This window comes from Apteryx rowi, unplaced genomic scaffold, assembly GCF_003343035.1.
Source record: "Apteryx rowi isolate R43461 unplaced genomic scaffold, aptRow1 scaffold_327, whole genome shotgun sequence".
NCBI classification, from domain to species: Eukaryota; Metazoa; Chordata; class Aves; order Apterygiformes; family Apterygidae; genus Apteryx; species Apteryx rowi.
In genome coordinates this window covers 432,890-452,859 of record NW_020449719.1, presented here as the reverse complement: position 1 = coordinate 452,859, position 19,970 = coordinate 432,890, and the positions used below count along the sequence as shown (strand labels likewise).

Genomic DNA, 19,970 nt, shown 5'->3' with positions numbered 1-19,970 from the left:
AATTAAGCAACTAACACCTTTGACAACATAGTTTAAAAATGAGAGGTGCTTGAAGGACACATTCTTTAATTGCTATTCAGGCAAAACTAGCAAAGAGTTAGTACAATTTTCTTTCTTGAGCATGGGATCTGATCCCAAATGCACTGAAGTAAATGGGACTTTTTCAACTTTTTTATCTCACCTAGCTGAGTTGCATTTTGCGGATAATGAAGGTCCTTCTAGAGTCTTAACTGTGATAATAAGCAGGATGCCTAAGTACAGAAAATCCAGCTATCAGATACAATTAAGACCACTGTAGTGTCTGACTACCAACTGGCAGACATTTTTCTGCTTTAACAGATCAGTTAATATCTCTGTGTTTTTTTCCTGAAGCAGTCTGTACTGAAGAAATATTTTTTTCCATTGCATTTATATCTGTTTGCGGTATATATCTATGTATTCCATATGTCTTCATTTTGGATTTATCACATATGCTGCCAAGACATTGGGGGTTGTGCGTGGGATTCTAAAAACCTTGCTGTTTTTGAAAGTTGTGCAGACAGGAAACTCTAGTTAGCTGATCCTAGACATTTTGGCAAAGAAAAATATTTATGGAAACAGCCTCATCTGAATAACAAGCAATGAAAAGGTGGCAAATTGCTATGTCTCATACCTACAAGTGCTGTCGAATAACCTTGCTGGTGCAGTATTCTGGCAAAAGTGGTTTCATTCGGCGGGAGCCCACCAGAACACCCATTCCAAAAAAGAATACGCCTTTCAGTGCTGGATGCCATCCCTAGAGAGGAGTAACAGCATTTAAATAATTCAGGCTGTTTTATTTCTGTTCAAATTATTCTTTCTAATGAATGTAAGCATGGGATTCAGTTCCCTAAGCCTAGTACTTTTTTATAAGCCATTTTATATGCCCTAGGTTATTCTGATTGGCACTCAGGAGGATGTCTCCTCTAAGTCTTGTGTTGTATCTGCTAGCCAATGCAGATATCTCACATATTCTAGGGTGTCTAAAATAGCACTAAGATGCCTAGGTTTAGACAACTGAATAGCTGCCTTAGGTAAGCTTGTCCTTAAAACCAAAGTTCTGTCAAAATATGTTGTAAAAAGCATGAGAAGTTTTATATAGAATAGCAAGGTTACAGAGCCAGCTGTATGTACTTCCTAAACTTACAGTTCAAGATTACATTCTCCATAAATCTAACTCCTTAGCAAGTCAGGATCATACCAGAGGAGCTACACTGATGATTACTGACATAGAAACTGGCTGAAGTTTTCTATCGTGGTTTTGAATGGCTGGAGTAAATCTGTTTTAAAAATTCCTTGTTGACAGCTGTTCCACAGTCTAACAGATTTCACTGTGTTTGTCAGGATATTTAGAATATTATGCTTTTCTTTGCTTAATATAATCTTAATACCACGGCATATACTGTGCTTGTACAATTACCTTCTTCATGTTTCTACCTTCAGGTAGAGTCATCTATCTCTGTGTTGTTATATAGCTACATTAAAGATATTTAATGTGGGGATTTTCTCATAGAAATCAACCAATAAATCTAGTCATCTTTGTTTTTGCCCTTCTCTCTGAGGCCCGAAAACCTCAGATTAACTAATTTTTAAAAAGTTTATCTAAGGGTATTTTTAATAGCAATAATAGCCAGACAAACTGCAGTGAACCAGTAGAGAGAGTCCCACCTGATCTGATGGGGTATCTGCCTGTGAGGAAGGCTGCTCTGCTCGGTGTACAGACAGCAGCTGCAGCAACGTGCTGAGTAAGCTTCACTCCTTCCTTTGCCAGGCTGTCAATGTTAGGGGTCCTAAAAAGAAAATCATGTCTCTGAGAAAATGTATTATATAGGTGTTCTTAGTATCGCACTCATTGTTCCTAGTTTTATTAAGGACATCACCACCAAATTTACAAATCTCTCTTTTTACCTACAACTCAGCTAGGAAAGCTTTATGTTACATATTTTTGAAGACACCTTGATTTTTCTTAAAARTGAATTTTCCATGGACAAAGTTTTTGTTACTAACTACAAAGAAAGAAAAGGTAATTCAGGTCCATCCCATATCAAATGCTCGTGCAGCAGAGTGATAAAAGACTGCAGTAATGAATACAGGACAACACAATTTGCAAGACGATGGTAGGTTAGAGTAAGTAGAGGATATTTTGCATTCCAAAAAAGTCATTTCATTATCATTTACTCTGTGGCAAAAAGACTGTTATTTTTAAAGTTTAAGAAATAAAACTAAAACTTACTGTACCTTGAATGACTGAGAACAAATATTTATAATTCTCTTTGCAACCTCAACATGTGCATGCACACAAACACGGTGTTTATTGAAATTTATTTATATAAAGATTGATAACTGCACTAGGGATATATGTATGATACAGACTGAGCTGTCATTCCATCACTTGCCTGCTAGAGTTGTTGTTGGATATTAAGGACTGAGGTTAAGATTTGATATTTCAGCCCTTGAGCTGGTGTAACTTACAAAGTATACATGCCAGAATAATATAGTTCACGTGTACGTTTACAAAGTTCTGACTTTATAAAATGAAAATTAGAAGTCTAAGAAAGTCACTCAAGCATGCTTGTGCAATTATTATTCCACTAGCAACTACTGTAGAACATTTATTTTTTACATGCTTTGAAAAGAAATGTGTCTCAATAAATTAATCTGTTAAATTCAAAATATGTATGTCTGGTGTTGTAATGGCATTAATTATAATAGATTTTCTAGTACTAAGTGTCATCAGCATTTTTTACACTAAAATTCACCAGGAAGGGATCATTTCTTTTGTTGCATACATCCTTACCTTATTGTATCATTGCCATAGCAACCTACATCTCCAATACCCAGATCATCAGCCAATATCAGTAAAATATTGGGTTTTGAAGCATTTGATACAAAGGTTCTTGGAAAAAAGCATAAAAATATCCAAATGTTTAGGCAGCTCCTGAAATTAAAAGTAAAAAAGTAATATTACAAGAAGTATTTGTAAGCTTTCTAACATTTTAAACTATTAGTGTTATGAGGACTCAACAAAGATGGAAAGAGCTACCAAATACTGTCGGCAGATGGAGCTCCTGAATACATAGAAGAGTTCCTGAGTTTTCTAAAAATCAGTAAAATTTTTTTCATTTACACAGGAAATAACTTCTTGTGTGCATTTCTTTATTGAGATTTGCATCGATCTCAGCAGATGTTTCTGACAGAATGAGTGCTTGGATACTTGCAAGTCTACTGCAGTACCCCTGAGACAAGCTGTTGTGTGTCATGCAACACACTTCTAAGGCTCCTTGAGTCAGCACGACTGGTTTGGCTGCACACTGGTTATGATGTTAATGGCTTGACTGCTGCACCCAGCGCTAAACACAGCATCTGGAAATCCAGGCTTCAGCCATGGGGCCATCTGCAAAATCAAGGTTGCAGCAATGGGCTTAACCGTGGGAATCTTCCTAGAAGAACCTGAGAATATTTCAGCACACAGCTGAGCTGCTCAAGGTGTTTGCAAGAGACAGCTTAAAGACCTTCACCTGAGGTAAAAAGTATATTCTAGAATATATCTACTGACTGGTAGATAGGCTTTTAAAGTCCAGACTGAGCTCATAGATTTGGCAGGTAGAAACACTGCACTTTCAAATTTATAATTTTTTTTAGACTTAGAAGTTCTTCAGCGGGAATAAACATAACGGTATTTTATAACTGTTTCTGGACAGTGATTAGTAATTCATATTAAAGTACTTCCTTGAACGCATTACATAGTTTAACAGATACCACAAAGTGATGAATGCATATTAAGTCTGTTGTATTATATATTATAAATACTCCTGAACCTCCATGTCTTATAAAAATAGGGTAGTTCAAAGACCATCAGTTATAAATCTCTATTAGCTGCTCTTAGATTCTCAATAAGCTTTTAAAAAAGAGAAATCAGTTCACATTTTCTTACACACAACACTTCATAAAACCAGGAAAGACCCTCAGTGAATGTCTTTTCTTACCATTGTTTTCCCTGGTAAACTTCTTGGCTTCCTTTTGTGTGTAACAGGTGCATAGCTGGTTACACAAATTCTGGTGAAAAAGGGAGAAAAAAAAATCAGAGCCAAGCAGCTCTGGTGATCTTGTCTGTGAAGTTAGTCATTAACTACCTCGCATTACCACAATCATATGGCCAGTGCCTGTGGCTGGTAATTGTGGAGATGGACTGAATCACTAGGGCTTGATTAGGCAATCCCTGAACTCCTGAATGCTTGCAGAGCCCTGCTGAACTGTGACTACAGATAGGAAAGAGCACTTCTGAGGACAAGGAAGGTCAGACAGATAGGGCTCAGTCGCACAGCATCCTGACTGTTCTCAGCTGCCTTTAGCTTCGGGGGAGTTGTGAGTGTTCAGCAAGAAGACTAAATGCCCAAGGTTTTAAACAAATGTTAAAGATGGCAATTATTAAACCCACACACAGAACCGTTGGTGATCACTGAAAGGAAGGTTTCCATTAAGCTGCAAACAGTAGGCAATGATAAGTAAAACTAATTTCTCAAACTCTGGTTTACCTCAAATTATCTTTTAAGTTCCAGGGGGAGAATGTAATCCTTACTGTGAGCTTAGAAACTATAAAGCACTCCTCAAAGAAAAGCCAGCCTGGAAACTAATCTTTACAGTGTACTGTTAGGGAAAGGATTGTCTTTTAGGTTTGGAAAAGATCTAGTATGTTCAAGGAGGTACTTCAGTCTAAATGTTACTAATCACTGTCCAGCAACTTAAATACCAGTATGATTGTTGCCCCTGAAGAACTTCTAAGCCTAATGCCATTTACAAGTTTAACAGGCCAGTGTTACTACCTGCCAACTCTCTGAACTCAGGCTGGACTTTAAAAGCCTAGCCTTTTAGTTCCTAAACATTTTTTGTCTGGGAAGTCAAATTTTATAAGTGGAAGTAATTTCCTATGCTTGTTGAAATAACCAGTATAACTAATCTGTTTGGACAAAGAATGGTTTTGGAAATGCACTCTTAGACTAAGGCATCTGCAGAAAATGTTGCACTGAAGATGTGAAAGTCATGCAGAAACACATGATAAATTGGTTCTACAGGGACTGGCACAGGCTTATCTTAATGCTGCAAAGTAAATCAGAGGTACTTTTTATTTTCTTCCATGTGGAAAGAGATCAGAATTTTAAATATCCAATCCATGGGAAATTCTTACTTTCCCACACTTCTTTCCATTTCAAACCAGCAAAAGAACAAAGATGTTCTTAGTTCCATTAAGGAAAAGTTTGAAGCTAATAAGCATAGTTACTTTCAACAAAAAAAAGATGGTTTGCTTCCATTTTGATTTTTTATTTTTGTAATTGCAGAAGGCACATTTGTAAACAAAAAGTCACTTCTAAACACAAAATAAAAGTTCCTAAAAAGTTCCATCTTGACTAATGAAAGACTTGTTCTTTTTTTTTTCCCCCCTCAAATCAGTACATTCTCAAATGGGAAAAAGCAGCATTTTCTGAGAGAATTTCTTTTCCTGCCTTTAATGGTATATAAGAATGCTACAGTTGCTTTGTATGGCTGCAAAATGATAAACTGGACAGAGCAGGACATAATCCTGCCCTATGAATTTCAAAGAATGAGCCATAGCATAAGAAAACTGTAAATGATGCTATTCTTACTAGGAAAATAGTGTAAAAGTGGTCAGATCCAAGTCCACTGATGATTTTTACAAATAACATCTAGGTGCCCATCTGGCTGTGGCCAAAATGATATGCCTTAAAAAATTATACTTCTTGTCTGTAGCCCTGCTTCTTATGTGCTTAATCTCTGTTAGATGTAGCATTTTCCATATGGTTTATGGCGCTTCCCCCTCTTTATGGGCCGGTTCCTGAAAGATAGTACTGAGACTCTATCCTCCCTGCTCACTGGCCGACTCAGAGGTTAATGGGGAAGCAGAGASCCCCCTCTCACCAAAAGTATTGCCTATGTTTGAAGAAGGATCTTGTTGCCAATGCAGATGCCACAGGCCTAGTGTCATGATTCCAAAAAAAGGCTGTATTCATGTGAAGCAAAGGACTCACTGCTAGGAGTTATTATCACTTATTTGTACGATACTGGTGCCTCTGAATCACAGCCTAGCAGCAGTTCCCACTGAAGCACCAAGGAACTAATGGCCCCATGAGGTGCTGAGGTAACGGTAAGGCGAGTACACAAAGGCATTAACCTGGGAGGAGGAAGCGGCAGCAATGGCTCTGGCCTTCTTCTGTAACAAAACTTCTCTGCGGTGCTTTAACAAAGCCAGCAGGGCTCTGCCTTCCCAGCAGCTGGCAGGCAGCTTTGTGTTTAAAAGGATTGCGGGGGTACATGCGTAAGCCCAAGCTGTTGCAATGAAAATGTTCTCAGTCTAGGTTGAGTAACTGAGGATTGTTACAGCCCCTATAAGCTGTAATAGAGCAAAAGTGCCAGACAGATCTGAGCATCTAAGAAATCCCTAGGTTTCCTAAAGGTGTCCATAAGTTTTCCAAGCTGGTATAGCAGCTCTGTTATCTGCTGCTTTCTCTTAATAGGTTCCAGTGGCACAGCCACCAGTGCCAGCATTTACATTGTTATTTAGATAGAGACTTTGTACAGCCCCGAAGGAAAGCTGTGAACTTAGAATCAGGGAGTTGCAGTGGTCCTAAAAGATATTTGGGTCTTAATACCTTTGGTTGTGGCATGCTGAAAATTAGTGCTCTCTGATTTACTGCAAACCATTTTAGGAACACTACTCTTACTGAAAGGCTAGAAGAAATACCAAGCTTGTAAAAAAAAAAAAATCCATTTAAATGTGCATATTCACCTTTTTCTTTTAGGCGCTGATTCGTTCTAAAAGTAAAGCTCTCACTGACATCACTATGAGAGCATGGCAAACACAGTCCTGGGCCCTAGAGCTTGTTCAGTTCCCTTATCTGTTAAATGAAACAAAAAAAAATTTTTTTAAAGCTAACAAACACCTGCCTCTAGAAATCAACACAGTTACTTACAGAAATCCAAGAAAACATCAGACTGTAATTCCCTCTCTAAGCCAGCAAGACACAGTGAACAGTCATCAAGACTAATAGAGGTCAACTCCTTTTTAACAACATGGAAAACAAACCCTTGTCTCGATTAATCTTCTTGCACCGAAATTCCTCTCACTCCTTGGTTTGCTTAGCAGCACGGATCCGCTAAGATCACTGGGAGGAAGTGAGACTGACTTGATGTTTTTCCCCTTACCGTCCCTTCCCCCAGTCTTCACACAGCGATTGACTGGGATCCCCGCCAGCAACAGCAAGCAAACTGGAACTGCCGTTAAAGTTTTACATGAACTCCTGGCTGACCGAGTGCAAAGTATTCTCGAAATCCTGGCACAACATGGCTGCTGCCATTCCTACATTCCCTGTGCAGTTAATTCTATGCACACTTGCATAAACCCCATCACTGCTCTTTCAGTGCCACGAAAGAGATGCTATAAATAATGTATGCCTATAAATAATAATGTCTATTCATTTGTTGACATTTCAGGCCCCTGAATACCTTGAATATTAATACCATGAATGCTGAATTTAACACTGTATTTGAGAGAAGTCAGTAGAAGTCAGTGTGACAGAAAGGTGTAGCAGCTGAAACTATGAGATTTGTATAAAAGTGCTGGAAGAAAAGTATAGTTGAAGGCAGTTCGATTTGTTGATCACTTTGCTCACATGGTTTACATTTGGCTTGGTTGATCACTTTGCTCACATTTGGTTATTTTTATACGAGACAAATTGTCAAAATTGGCTACTTTTACCAATGCCTATTTGATTATAATACTTATTTGGTATGATTACATAACATATTTGTGATGTTTCCCGTGCAAAGATAGTTTCTTGAAAATTACATCATGCCTTGGGAAAGGTGATTCTTTAAAAGTTGCTAATACTGTAAGTATTAATCTATATCTGTCTTCAGTACAAATTATAACTAAAGTCTTTTAGCTTTTCTACACTGTTTCCATCATTCTCACCATGTGATCACTGCTGAAGATGTGCCCATGCTGTTGCTGGACTGCCTTAAAAAAAAAAAAAAACCCCTTATGTTTTTCCCTGATAACAAAACTAAGGATCTGGAAGTGGAGGGGGCATTCTGCTAGTATGGACTTTGCATCCTGTTACTCACCACTATGTTAGTCACCCAATACAGAGGTAACAGCTATGATTAGTTATTGTCTTCAGTAGAACTAAACTTTCAACCAAAATCTTGTATTAGAGTTACAGCTTTGTGATAACAAAGCAGAAAGGAAATTATTTTTTTCTCTGCATTTTGAGCCCTGCAGTATTTCCTTCTCTTAAAATAACCTGTTTTTGACTGTGCCTAACCACAGGAAACTATTGTTTTTTCACTACTGCCTACAGATGAATTCCCTGCCAGCAAACACTTAATTTTGAATCATGGCGTGCTTTATGCTGCCATTGTCTATCTGGCTGTTCTCACATGTCTGACTTCTAAAAGCAAATATTGTCATTCAGATATTCCTTCTTACATGTAAGACGGTTTCTGAGGGAACTTCTGAACTAGCAGAGCAAGTAAAATGTTTGCAGGAGCACTCCCAGGGGGTGGAGGGGAAGCTATCAATATCAATAATCAGTTTCCATTTACTTTCTCCAAACCCCAATTTCTCTGCAATGTTTTACCAGCATGCTTATAAAAACCTCTGACTTCATCTACCTTCTGCAGAAAACAGTCCTTAGTACATACAGATCAAGGCACTAAAATCCCTGTAACTTCACTGTGAATTTCAATGTAAACAGAAAGTCAAACATCTCCTTAGAAAAATCTGGCTAAGGTTACACCACTGATTTTGGGGACYAATATTGTCAAGATTCCTTTATCCGAGTGGTGGCTTGTAAACAGTTTAAAATTAAGTATCCTGCTACTAAATATTTTTAAGCATTAATTCCAATGACTCTCTCAAGTGGACCTTATTTTTCTGGAACTGACTTTGAAACAGTGTAAGTTATTTATCCAAAACATTTTTATTGGCATCTTTTATTCAGTAAATTTGTATCCACCAAACTAGTATACAATAGGAGGAGCAAAACATTTACTTCCTTGTTGTAACTGTTGTGGAGTTATTTTGGACTTCAACATTTTGTATTTTATACTATCTGTGACATGTTATTGTTACTCAGTTAAAGCCACAGACTTGTTCCAAAAGTTCTTTACAACTTGAAGTATATCCTTCACTAAATCAGATTCACTCTGTCTCAGGTGTTTAAGTGTACTTTATACAGCAATATTTTTATATTAGAAGACCAACAGAATTTAACAGTATTTTTGCAGAGACAGAGAAAGAAGGAGAGGAAGCAATAATGACTGAAACTACTATGTTTGGCTAGAGTATGACCATGACTGTGGGGGCACATATGCAACCATCCAGAGTTCTACAGAAGTCTAATATTTCTTACTGGCTGCCTGCTCAGCACCAGACACTAGACTCTCTGCAGAGTTTTCCAGTTGTCTTCCTTGAGTGGGCATAAATTAGACAGAGTTTAGGAATATACCTCTACAGTTGTCTCTTAGATGCAAATCTGAAAAACCGGTCTCTTTTCAGGCCCTTTTCCACACAAGACAGGAATTTTCTTAGACTTTTGCCTAGTTGTGAAAAATGAAAGGGAAAAAGTCTCTGTTCAACATTCCTGTTCTTTATTTTCATCTACTTTGCTTCCAAGACAAAAAATATTTTATTGGGCCCCAACATGATTCTCTTCTGAAAGCTTTGTTAGCAGAGGACTCAGAGTCACAGAACATATTAGTAGGCATTCATCTCACAAACTGTGTGTGCTGTCACCTTCCTTATCACACCAACAGAAAGGGAATGTCCCACAGCACGGCTGCAGCCACGGCTTCCACATAATGTTGTAAAAGGAGAGCTGCTCCGGGACTGGAGTCAGTGTCCTGCGATGCTCTTCAATGGCTCTTCCAATCTTCTTTATTACAATGTCAAAGAGGGGCTCAGTGTTACCTGTTAGAGGTTTGGCTTCAGAAGGGTCTCGTGAGAGATCAAACAGCAATGGAGGGTCGTGATGTGTCACACCTTCCCCAAAGCATGGGCAAATTCCTTTTCCATAACAAGCTCCAGCCCCGGGTGGACGGAAGACTGGGGTCACATAATGAGCCTTCCAGATGGCTCCACCTGGCAGGAAAGAAATGTTATGGCACAAGTAGAAGACAAGAAAGAGGAGGAAGAAGAGGAAAATGGAAAGTGTCTTCAAGCAACAGCAATACAGCTGTTTACTAAGGACACCTCCTCTCCTCATTACTTCCCTCACCCACGCTCATCAGAAATCAGATTCTCTACACTCAGTACTGATTTTGAAGAAGGCAAACACTAGAAATATGAAGAAAACAACAAAACCCATCTAACCCATCTACTATAATACTAGACAGCCTGTGTTCTCACTGCACCTCCTATAATCCATTTCTTGTATATTATGTATAAATATTTCTGTGCTGTGAGACACCTCCAGCTGGCCACAGTCACTGATATATCATGCATAATAATTTCAAGAATATCAGAGATCAGTATTGATAACCATCCATCAAACAAGAAATCTATCAGCTAGGAGGATGGCTATCAAGAGGAGGAAATGCTTGTTATGTTTTGCAGTTAGCATGAAACAAACTTTTATACTCACTGTCCTTTTGGTGCCACCGCACTGCATGCAAGTAGGACCCACAGTAGTGAAACAGGAACTCGTGCTCTGACTGTTGAACTCTTCCTCGCAGTAAAGGCACCAAGTTCCGTCCATCAATTACTCTAACGTGATGGGGAGAGCGGTATTCAAACAGGGGCAAACCTGACAGAAAGAGCTGCATACTTATCACTGTCCTTGCATTGGCTGCACCAGTGCTAGAGCTTACATAGTAATTTGGCCATACATTTAGAGCAGCCATCAGCATGTCAAGCTAATATTTTAAATCCCAAGGTAAAATGCTATTTTTTGAGAAACAGTAGTGTCAACTCATTCCATTTAGCAATATGTAAACAATCTGTATTTAGAGTCTGATTTACAGGGAAAAAAATCTTTTATTCAGGAAATCATTACTGATCTCAAAATTGTTTACATACAGAAATTTTCAAAGGAGCTTCATGAAACCTCTTGAACAAGGATGGGTTTAATGACTTTAGGAGGAATTTGGAAGTGTCCATAATTCAACAACTGCCCTGGTCATGTAAGCACCTGTGGGCATATCTGTCAGAGTTCACTCAATATTTTAAAATCTTAGAGACATTAGGCTTGAGGCTGAGGAATATTTGTGGGATCATCCGAGGATGATAAGTTTACTAAGAAACTCAGTGACCTGGGGGTAGTTAGCTATCCTGTCACACTCTTCCATGAAAACATCTCACTTTTTGTTAGTCTCAGTGTGAAGGTTTCAGTCTCAACTACAACRAATATTAAACAAGTAAAAACCTGAAACAGTTTCATCTAGAGATAGTTAGAATAATCACAGCCTGGAAGATGCAGCTGGAGATGGGGGTTCAGGTGTCCTGGAAAGAGGTCAGCATGTTTGACCCACATGACCTACATATACACTGAGTGACATACTCATCTGGCCATCTCTTCTTCTCCACTACAAATGGTGATTAAATATTAAAGGCTGAAATGCTTAAGGCTGAAATCACCAAGTTTGCTTTTTTCTTCCTGTTGAAAAAAAAAATTAAACAAAACCAAAAGAGATTATCTTTCTTCAGCTTTTCTTTAAATGAATCGCACACGTATTTTGAAGGCCTACAAGAGGCAATGGTTCCTCATTTCACAGCACTAGAAATGACAATAAAATGATAAAGTCAAAAATGTTGTCTTTTCAAGACATTGTAACTAGCCCTTCAATCACTCATGGCATGTACTTTTTCCTCCATTAGACTGGATTGGGAAGGGTGGTGAGAAGAAAAAAAGTTAACAGAAAAGAACAACTGAATTTCCTATCTGCATTTCTGTTCACTCCCTCATCACTATACCTACCACAGGGATTTTCTGCAGTCAGGGACCTTTATGGTGTCCAGTGGTCAGTAGCCTGCTCTTTTTAGTTCAAGCACTCAGCAAATACATTTACACACTTTGAGATTTCAGAATCTTTCCTGCACCTATGAACTCTATAGCCTACTGTATCTCCCTATTGTGTGTTGTAGTACATCATTGCAACAGGTCAGCAAAACCCACTGTTATAATACCTACCTCATCATAAAAGCACACACAAAACAACAGTCATTGACATCACAATAGATGACAGAGTAAGTGTGCTTTCTTGTCTCCATACCTGTCCTGGGGTAATATTCCTCCAGCCAGATGAACTACAGTGGGATAAATGTCCATAAGGCTTGTAGGTTCATCGATAACTATGCCTGCAGGTAACACTCCTGGCCATCTAAATATTCCTGGCACACGGATTCCTCCTTCCCAGCCTCCCATACCTTTTCCACCTGCAGTAAAATAAACCAATATATAGCAGTACAACCTCCTTCACTCAGCAGTGCATAGCATCTACCTTGTGGAAGCCAAAATTCCAAGTCTTTGATTTCCACTGTGCTCTGGGGTGTAGTTCAAGCGGGTATTAAATTGGAGGAAGCCTGATTTAGGCAAATGAAAACATCAGAAGCTGTGCAAGAAATGGATGGTTCACCAGTGATAATAGGTCTGAATCCTGAATCCTCCCCAAGCGCATCTTGTCACAACTTCATGTCAGGTCATAGGATGAGGTGGTCTGACCAGGCAGGGCTGTCAGGGTGGGTGGGAGGACATGCAATAGAGACATATTCTTTTGGCATGAAAAAGCCACTGCACTACATACCAGGCTGAAACATGTGTCACAGTGGAAGGGAGATGCAGGAAGTAAAGGGTAAGGTCCTCTTTGACCACCAAGGCCAATGTAAATGGCATTTGAATTTTAAGGCAATCACTGATTTTGGGTAGAGTATGAAAACATACAGGGACTAAATTGTTGTTGCAAGTCACAGCACAATGTGCCCTTCTTACTCTACTCCATATTGATTAGCTGGGCAGGTAAGATTTCTGGAATATAATGAGAAAAAGAAACAAGCAAATCAGGAAGAAGTCCTATTGTGGAGAGAAGAGAAAAAAAATATATCAACTAAATAAATGCCAGAAACTTGCACTTTCTTCTGTGGCTTTCATTTGAGAAAAACAAATGTCTTACAGGTATCAAACTATAAAACACCTTTATCATGGAGATGAGTAATAATGCTTGCATCTTACTGAAAGAAAAGGTGACTTAAAGATTAAAGCATCTCTGCATGACACCTATATTTCATCTAGAAAACAATGCAACTCATTCTATCCTTGACAGCTTGAGCAAGGCAAATTCATTATATATCTGTTTCTAACCTTCACATAAAGTCATACTGTATTTCCTACCTTTATAGATACCATTCCAGCCACCTAGCTGGGCAGATCCATCCTGAGCCTCCAACTGTCCTCCATGGTCAGAGGCAAAGTATGTGAATGTATTATTTTTCAAACCTTCTTTGTCCAGAGAATCCAKAATTTTGCCTTAAATTTAAGAAATGAGACAGCAAGATTCCTATTAAGCAAATAAAAAGATCAAGATATTTATAATGTTTCAAAACATAATCTTTTGCCATGCACTAGGAGAAGTTTTTAATAGTTTAGACTTCTTCAGATACCTTGGCTTTATTACTTTTCCTGCTTTAAAATACACAGGTATTTGTCTGAAACAAATCTTTCATGACAAATACGTACCCACCATCCAGTCCATTTCTTCTACGTTGTCTCCATATAAACCATGTCTGCTCTTCCTCAGAAATTTTGCCGTGGTGAAAAGTGGGGTATGAACATGTAGAAAGGAAATGAAAAGAAGGAATGGTCTGTGCCTGTTTCTTTAAGAAAAAAAGTTGTACACTTGGAATATTTAAAAAAAAAATTATATTCATTCGTGCATAGACACACACATTGGGTCTAGACTGTACCCACATCCAACATATCTCCACTGGTTGTGGTTAGCAGTTTTCTTATTGCATAAAACATAGGAAAGAAAGAACATGTTCAGTCAGACTGATTATTTTAAAGTTCTAATGTGTAGACAGGCATAGCATGTACAGAGTGCTTAAATGAATTAGATGCCCAACTCTGATGCCTTTTTAATTAAATGCAACTAGATGCAATCTCATATTTAATATTTATACAGCTTTTCTAAGGGGGTCACTTACAGTTTTCAGTATATTTGTTTTCACAGTCTTGAAGAAAAGAATAATTACTTTTCTGTTTTAGAGAAAGACAACTGATATGCAGAAATAATTACCCAAGGCTGTGCAGGCAGAAGAGGAACCTGAGGCTAGAATACGGACCATCTTAACTCAGCTTTCTTCTCAAATGTTTGAATGCCATGAAAATGAACTTCAAGTGTTTTTTAGATTTTTAGCAGGAATAATTGTGTAATGTGCAGCGTCCTATCTAGGTGTTTTATAGGGTTTATGAGAAACAGCACAAATGAAGCTTGTAGAATGAAATGTATAATTTAGCTGGTTAATCTTGGAACAAATGTATTATTTACAGATTACAGCATATAGTGAGTTGAAGTAGTTTCCTAATCATGTATCACTTGGTTAAAATCCATCTCATTTGCTGTAAGTTTAGATTCAAGACAGTTGCAACTGAAGTGTAAGCGAATTGGGTTTCTAAATAGAGAACTTTGGTACGAGTTTCAAAGTAGTTATCAAGACACAGCTCTGGTTTCTGGAGAAAACACTCTATTGCAAGAGTCCAGAACACCCTGCTCCCTTTAAAGAAAACTACAGCCAATCAGTTACCTTTCGATAAATGACACTGCCTCCTTCAGCATGAGAGAAGCAGTCCTTTCCAGCCTCATCGGCTGCTCAGTGATATCGTGATTCCTCATCAGGATACAGTTCCAATACTGCACAAAGCCATAACTGGAGTACCAAGAAATGAAGAAAATGCAGCCCACCAAAGTAAAACAGGCAATTATCTTCCAACAGATGGAAACCAAACCAGTCAGTTTTCCAGCAGTGAGAGTGAACACAGCAAGGGCAATTATCTGACTGTAAAGCCAAAGCTTAGCTTGAAGGGCTGCATCCAGCTCTGGAGGTTTGTTTTCTTGACAGTTGCTTAGAAGCGTGAAAGGCATGCCATAGAAGTAGTCAAACCCATGGTTTAGAGGATGGTGGCAGTGATCATTGAAGGATTCACAGTTTACACCTTGATGCCACTTCCCTGAAGGTTTTAAAGCATGAAAGAAATTAGAACATTAATGTAGACAACTCAAAAGGAGCCAAGGTAACACCGTGAGCAACTGTTTAGGAAATAGGTAAGTCACTCCCTTTTTGAATAAAGGGTATCAAAGCATTCCCCCAGTGCACAAGGATGCTCGTTAAATTCAATGCCTGATCAGGTGAATGTCATAGCATAATGTATGATTCCCCAATCGCCATGCAATAAACGGAGAAATTCGCAAGATGCTCAGCTACTGAAGTGACGAGGATCACATAATGATGGGGTTTCATTGGCCTTCAGTTAAAGGACTGAAAGCACTCTTAATTTGCAGACTGCTTTAATACAGTCCCTTTCTAACTTCCCAGTGCTTGACTAGCAATTTCATTAATAATAATTAACATAATGTTACAAACTTACTGGAAGATTCAATGAACTTTTGGCCGATATTAACAAATATCTTAATCGCCAGACTCAGGAAGATGATTTCCCAAGCATGTCTCTACTCCATATGAAAGAGACAAAAAGGTATAAACCAGCCTTTCACTCTACCCCTGCCTTGTCCACCAAATAGAGCGAGCAGACAAAAGCTGTCGTCTGCTTGGAAAACCTGCTGGATCAGAGGACCCCAAGGTTTGTTGCGGTAGGTAATCTCCACATAATTATAGGCTCAGTCAGGAAGACTTCACTTAATTAGCTATTGATTCAACACAGCCATGTCTGTTTCCTAACACTGGAGATGGCAATGGATTTGGCACATCTGGCCCAAACACTGGTTTTAAGGGAGCCAGTGTTGACTCTACTTAGCCAATTTACATGAAGGGGTTCTTTGCAGAAGCCTCTATCACTTGAACACTAATGAAAGCTGAACAGAAGGGAAGAAAGACACTTTGCTAGTAGATTTTAAAGATAATTGACAGAGGAATGATGGATCTTGAAGATCTTGAGGTCTGATCCASGTTACAGACAGAAGGATGCACTGGAGTGGTGCTTTCTTGACACTTTTGAAGCTTGGCTCCATCTGAGGAAACTGCCACAAGGCTATGCCTCCTTGGGGACTCACAACCTCACCTGTGAGATACTCCTGCTTTATCAGCTCAAACCTCTGCTCTGTGGGTACAAACTTTCTTGCTTGTACCAAGAAAATAAAACTCTCTCAGTGGACCAACCTTTAAAAAGTTTTAGGCCAAGCAAAATAAATGCTCATTCATTGCAACCATGAGTCAGTTTTTAATCTCTCCTGTTTCAGGTGCCCTGTACCTGCATTAATACTGTTATAAACTCTTTAAACTGTAGGATTTTTAGTCTTCCTGCATATATGAGTATTTTCTCCCCTCCACCTTTTGGAGGATTCATATCTTTGAGTAATGGACCATTTGGGGTGAATACAATCCCCAGATCTCCTTCATACAACTAGGTCATTCTTCAAACGCACGATAAAACATTTTCACTTACCTATCAGTCCAGTGGTATAACCTTGTTTCTGTAGCAGCCTGGCAAAGGTTGTTTCATTTGCAGGGAGCCCTCCTGACCCTGCGTTCCACTGCAGCGCTCGGTACCGATTGCTGGAGGCCATCCCTGACAAAAACAATCCAGGTCATTCTGTGCATGCCTTTCCCTCTGTGCGTGCAGAGGCTGGGCTGTTCTTGTCAGCCTCTGAGTCAGATGCTTCACCTGAAGCTAATGGAGCTCCTCATAAGAAGTAAAGCCAAGCATGTCTTGTAGGCAGTCACATCACATTATCAATACTGTATATAAGTACTTCAGGTAGTCAGGAGTTATACTTTAAAACAAATACTGTTTGACACCAGTTTTACCATCAAATTGGGAATAAATCAGTGGTGACAGTATATAGCAAGTTTTATTTTCTGCCTTTCTGAACAACTGCGATAATTCAGTCTCCCTGTTCTTCATCTAAAATGAGAGATAACAGTTGCATTTCCCTATCTCATAATGATGTATTGAATATAAATATGTTAAAATCTATGATGTGCTCAGAGTAATAAGGGTTATATGCTTAAAATAAATTTCCTCACCATGTATCTTTAAAGTCTTACAAAAAGGCTTGATTTAATTGTTGCTAAGAATTTGAAATAGAATTCCTACTCTGCAGGTGTAAACCTCAAACTTTTGGTGTAGCCACAAGGGTAGACTGTCTTCTCTGTATAAGCTGTAATTGTGGAAGTCAAAGGGAAGTTGCAGTCAACATTAAATCAGCATGACTCATGCCAGAAATGTAATGACTACAGCAGTGACATGTTTAGATGAGACACAGTTCACCCAACATATACACTGATTTTGCACTTAGTTCTCCTCAAGTAAGCATATAAGTTTCCTATATAGCTCCTAGCGAGAGAAGGATATGTATAAAGTTCTCCAAAAGGTGCCTGAATAGGTGTGGAATGGATCCCATGTTTCATTTTCAGTGGAGTTTTGTGACTTTCTGCACTACGGTGACATTGAACTTGCCCTTTTCTCTTGGGACCCTTATTTCAGCCCCTCACCTCTAACCATCACTGCCAAGAGGAGTTCCAACAGTTAGCACCATGCTGTGTTGCAATAAGGAAGTGAGAGATATTACTTTATGTTGTTGGCATTTCTCCATACTAATCTATTTGTATCATACACATCTCCCACATCCTATAAAGTAAGGTTAAAGGTCTGTCAGCTGATGAGGCAGTGGTTCCCATTCAGAAGTCATTTACCTAAAGTTTGAGCCACCAGCAAAGTATTTTCTATCGCAAGCCAAGGAAATAGAACAGGTCCAACCTGATCTGATGGGGTATCTGCCAGTGAGAAAAGCTGCTCTGCTCGGAGTGCAGAGCGGAGCTGCRGCAATGTGCTGAGTAAGTTTCACTCCTTCTCTAGCCAGACGGTCAATGTTCGGGGTCCTAAACAACAGTTTCATGTTATTAGAAGCAAGGTAATATCAAACTTATTTTAACAGATTGTCAAGAAAAACTAGAGATTTTGAACAGTTCCTCAAAAAGAGTTCCTTCTCTGTACATTCTCTAGGACTGGTGGGCTGTAGCCACTGGAGAATCCATTCTTGGGACACAGCCATAGAGTGCATTTTGGCAACTCTGAAAAGAAACTTAGAAATTGTTGCCACTGTTCAGTTTGAAAATAAAACTGAAACGGAAAGACTTACCTAGAAAAGGATGGTACTCCTCTATTCCAATACTTCCAGCAGGTCACTTTCAGCAGCCCATCTGCACCCTGAATTTCAGAGTTCATTTAGCCAGAGAATCTTCCTGGGCATCTAGAGCTCTTGGAACCAAGACTTTTTTGTTCCATGTTGATAACACATGCTATTTATTTCATAATAGAGTGATACCTTTACATACTTACACTTGTATGGGACCCTAGCTCTCCCAGAAGAATGGACTACAACATCATGATGAGTGTAACAGGCCTCTCAACCTGTCCTCACCACCAACAGCGGAGGACAACAGAGTGCCAGACACCCATTGCTCTGCACAACTGTATCGACATCACATTAGAGACAAATACCCAGAGCATCACAAGAAAATGGTACTGCACCTCTTAGATGTCATCAATCAAGGCACGTAAGAAGTGCTCCCAATGCCCATCCACTCCATCTTTGCCTTTTTAGTTTTGAAGGAATGTAATCATTAGTTTTGAAGGAACATCATCATGTAATGACTCATGTGGGTCAGCCCACAGGAGTCTGGATTGGAGTGTACCGGAGGAGGCAATGAGCAAGTGGATTAGGGATTCTGGAAAAGCACTGGGTGGATAGTGTAAGGCTAGACTGTATACAAAAAAAGAATGAAGAAATTCATGCATGAGGAGAGAAAACAGTAACCTTAATACCAGGGTCTTTGATTAAGAGATTAAGAATGTTTCTTATTTTATAACTAGGTTTAATTACCCAGGATAGATGTATTATAATGTTAAATATATTGTACCAAGAGATCTTTTACCTTATGGTATTGTTCCCATAGCAACCTATATCTCCAATGCCAAGATCATCAGCCACAAACAGAAGTATATTGGGTTTAGAGTCCATAGCTGCACTCATGCCAAATGTGTTCCAGAATAAACACGAAGTCAATGCTGTTACGAGGTATCTCCTGAAATACAACAAAGTAAGTTTTTACATATATGACTTGTAAGAAGTTGGAGAGAGATGGAAGCCACTGGCAGGAAATCTGAAGCATTGAAACACAGAGTAGTGGGAAACTTCATTTCCCAGCCACGCTTTCAGTAGGAAGTGGGAGGGTAGAGTTTTACTGGTTCCCTTTCTTCCATCTGCTCCAACTAGATGACTCTAGTCAGAGAGGCTGCAGTAGCCTTTCCACAGCTCAAGGAGCAAGGACATAAGGGAAGACTATCATCTTAGTCATCTGGCCTAGGAATTTTCATCTTGAATGAGTTGCATACATTTTAAAATTTATCAGAAAACTCTGAAGAGCTGAGAAAAAACAGTACTTCTATGATTCATAAATTCTATGAAAACTGGGGTTACATTCCAAAGTCATTTTGGCAATTTCTGAATATTTTGTCTCCAATGAATAAAGAAATTTAACCTACCTTTGGAACTGAACTGGAAAAAGTTAACCCCCCTGCCCCTCAACTGAAGAATACTTGAAACTATCTCTGACGAAGGATACAGAGAAGGCAGAGTTACTGAATGCCTTCTTTGCTTCAGTCTTTCCTGCTCAGGCCAGCCCTCAGGAACCCCAGACCCTGGAG

At 39.0% G+C, this 19,970-nt stretch overlaps 2 protein-coding genes and 1 long non-coding RNA gene across 8 annotated transcripts in view; 1 reads left to right on the top strand and 2 right to left on the bottom strand.

Annotated features, from left to right (window-relative positions):
• Positions 1–8,243, bottom strand: part of LOC112968857 (arylsulfatase D-like) — a 26,472-nt gene extending 18,229 nt beyond the window's left edge. Inside the window, exons 1-6 of one of the 2 annotated variants that reach the window (XM_026071525.1) lie at positions 7,118–8,243; positions 6,821–6,929; positions 4,005–4,074; positions 2,816–2,956; positions 1,687–1,808; positions 653–775 (exon numbers count right to left, since the gene is read on the bottom strand). In XM_026071525.1, coding sequence (XP_025927310.1) covers positions 653–775; positions 1,687–1,808; positions 2,816–2,956; positions 4,005–4,057 — 439 coding nt within the window. In that variant the 5' untranslated portion in view covers positions 4,058–4,074; positions 6,821–6,929; positions 7,118–8,243. Of the gene's footprint in view, positions 1–652; positions 776–1,686; positions 1,809–2,815; positions 2,957–3,061; positions 3,142–4,004; positions 4,075–6,820; positions 6,930–7,117 lie in introns of those variants that run through there. The other variant, XM_026071524.1, reaches the window with a different exon arrangement.
• The window catches only part of LOC112968861, a 27,687-nt gene continuing 11,185 nt past the window's right edge, over positions 3,469–19,970 (top strand). Inside the window, exon 1 of the long non-coding RNA XR_003254477.1 lies at positions 3,469–3,541. This is a non-coding gene — a long non-coding RNA (uncharacterized LOC112968861). The remainder of the gene's footprint in view (positions 3,542–19,970) is intronic.
• Positions 8,373–19,970, bottom strand: part of LOC112968858 (arylsulfatase D-like) — a 19,386-nt gene continuing 7,788 nt past the window's right edge. For 4 of the 5 annotated variants that reach the window (XM_026071526.1, XM_026071528.1, XM_026071529.1 and 1 more), the window contains exons 2-10: positions 19,199–19,348; positions 18,021–18,142; positions 16,707–16,829; positions 14,831–15,254; positions 13,764–13,900; positions 13,419–13,553; positions 12,304–12,466; positions 10,677–10,798; positions 8,373–10,174 (exon numbers count right to left, since the gene is read on the bottom strand). In XM_026071526.1, coding sequence (XP_025927311.1) covers positions 9,807–10,174; positions 10,677–10,798; positions 12,304–12,466; positions 13,419–13,553; positions 13,764–13,900; positions 14,831–15,254; positions 16,707–16,829; positions 18,021–18,142; positions 19,199–19,348 — 1,744 coding nt within the window. In that variant the 3' untranslated portion in view covers positions 8,373–9,806. Of the gene's footprint in view, positions 10,175–10,676; positions 10,799–12,303; positions 12,467–13,418; positions 13,554–13,763; positions 13,901–14,830; positions 15,255–16,706; positions 16,830–18,020; positions 18,143–18,402; positions 19,349–19,970 lie in introns of those variants that run through there. The other variant, XM_026071530.1, reaches the window with a different exon arrangement.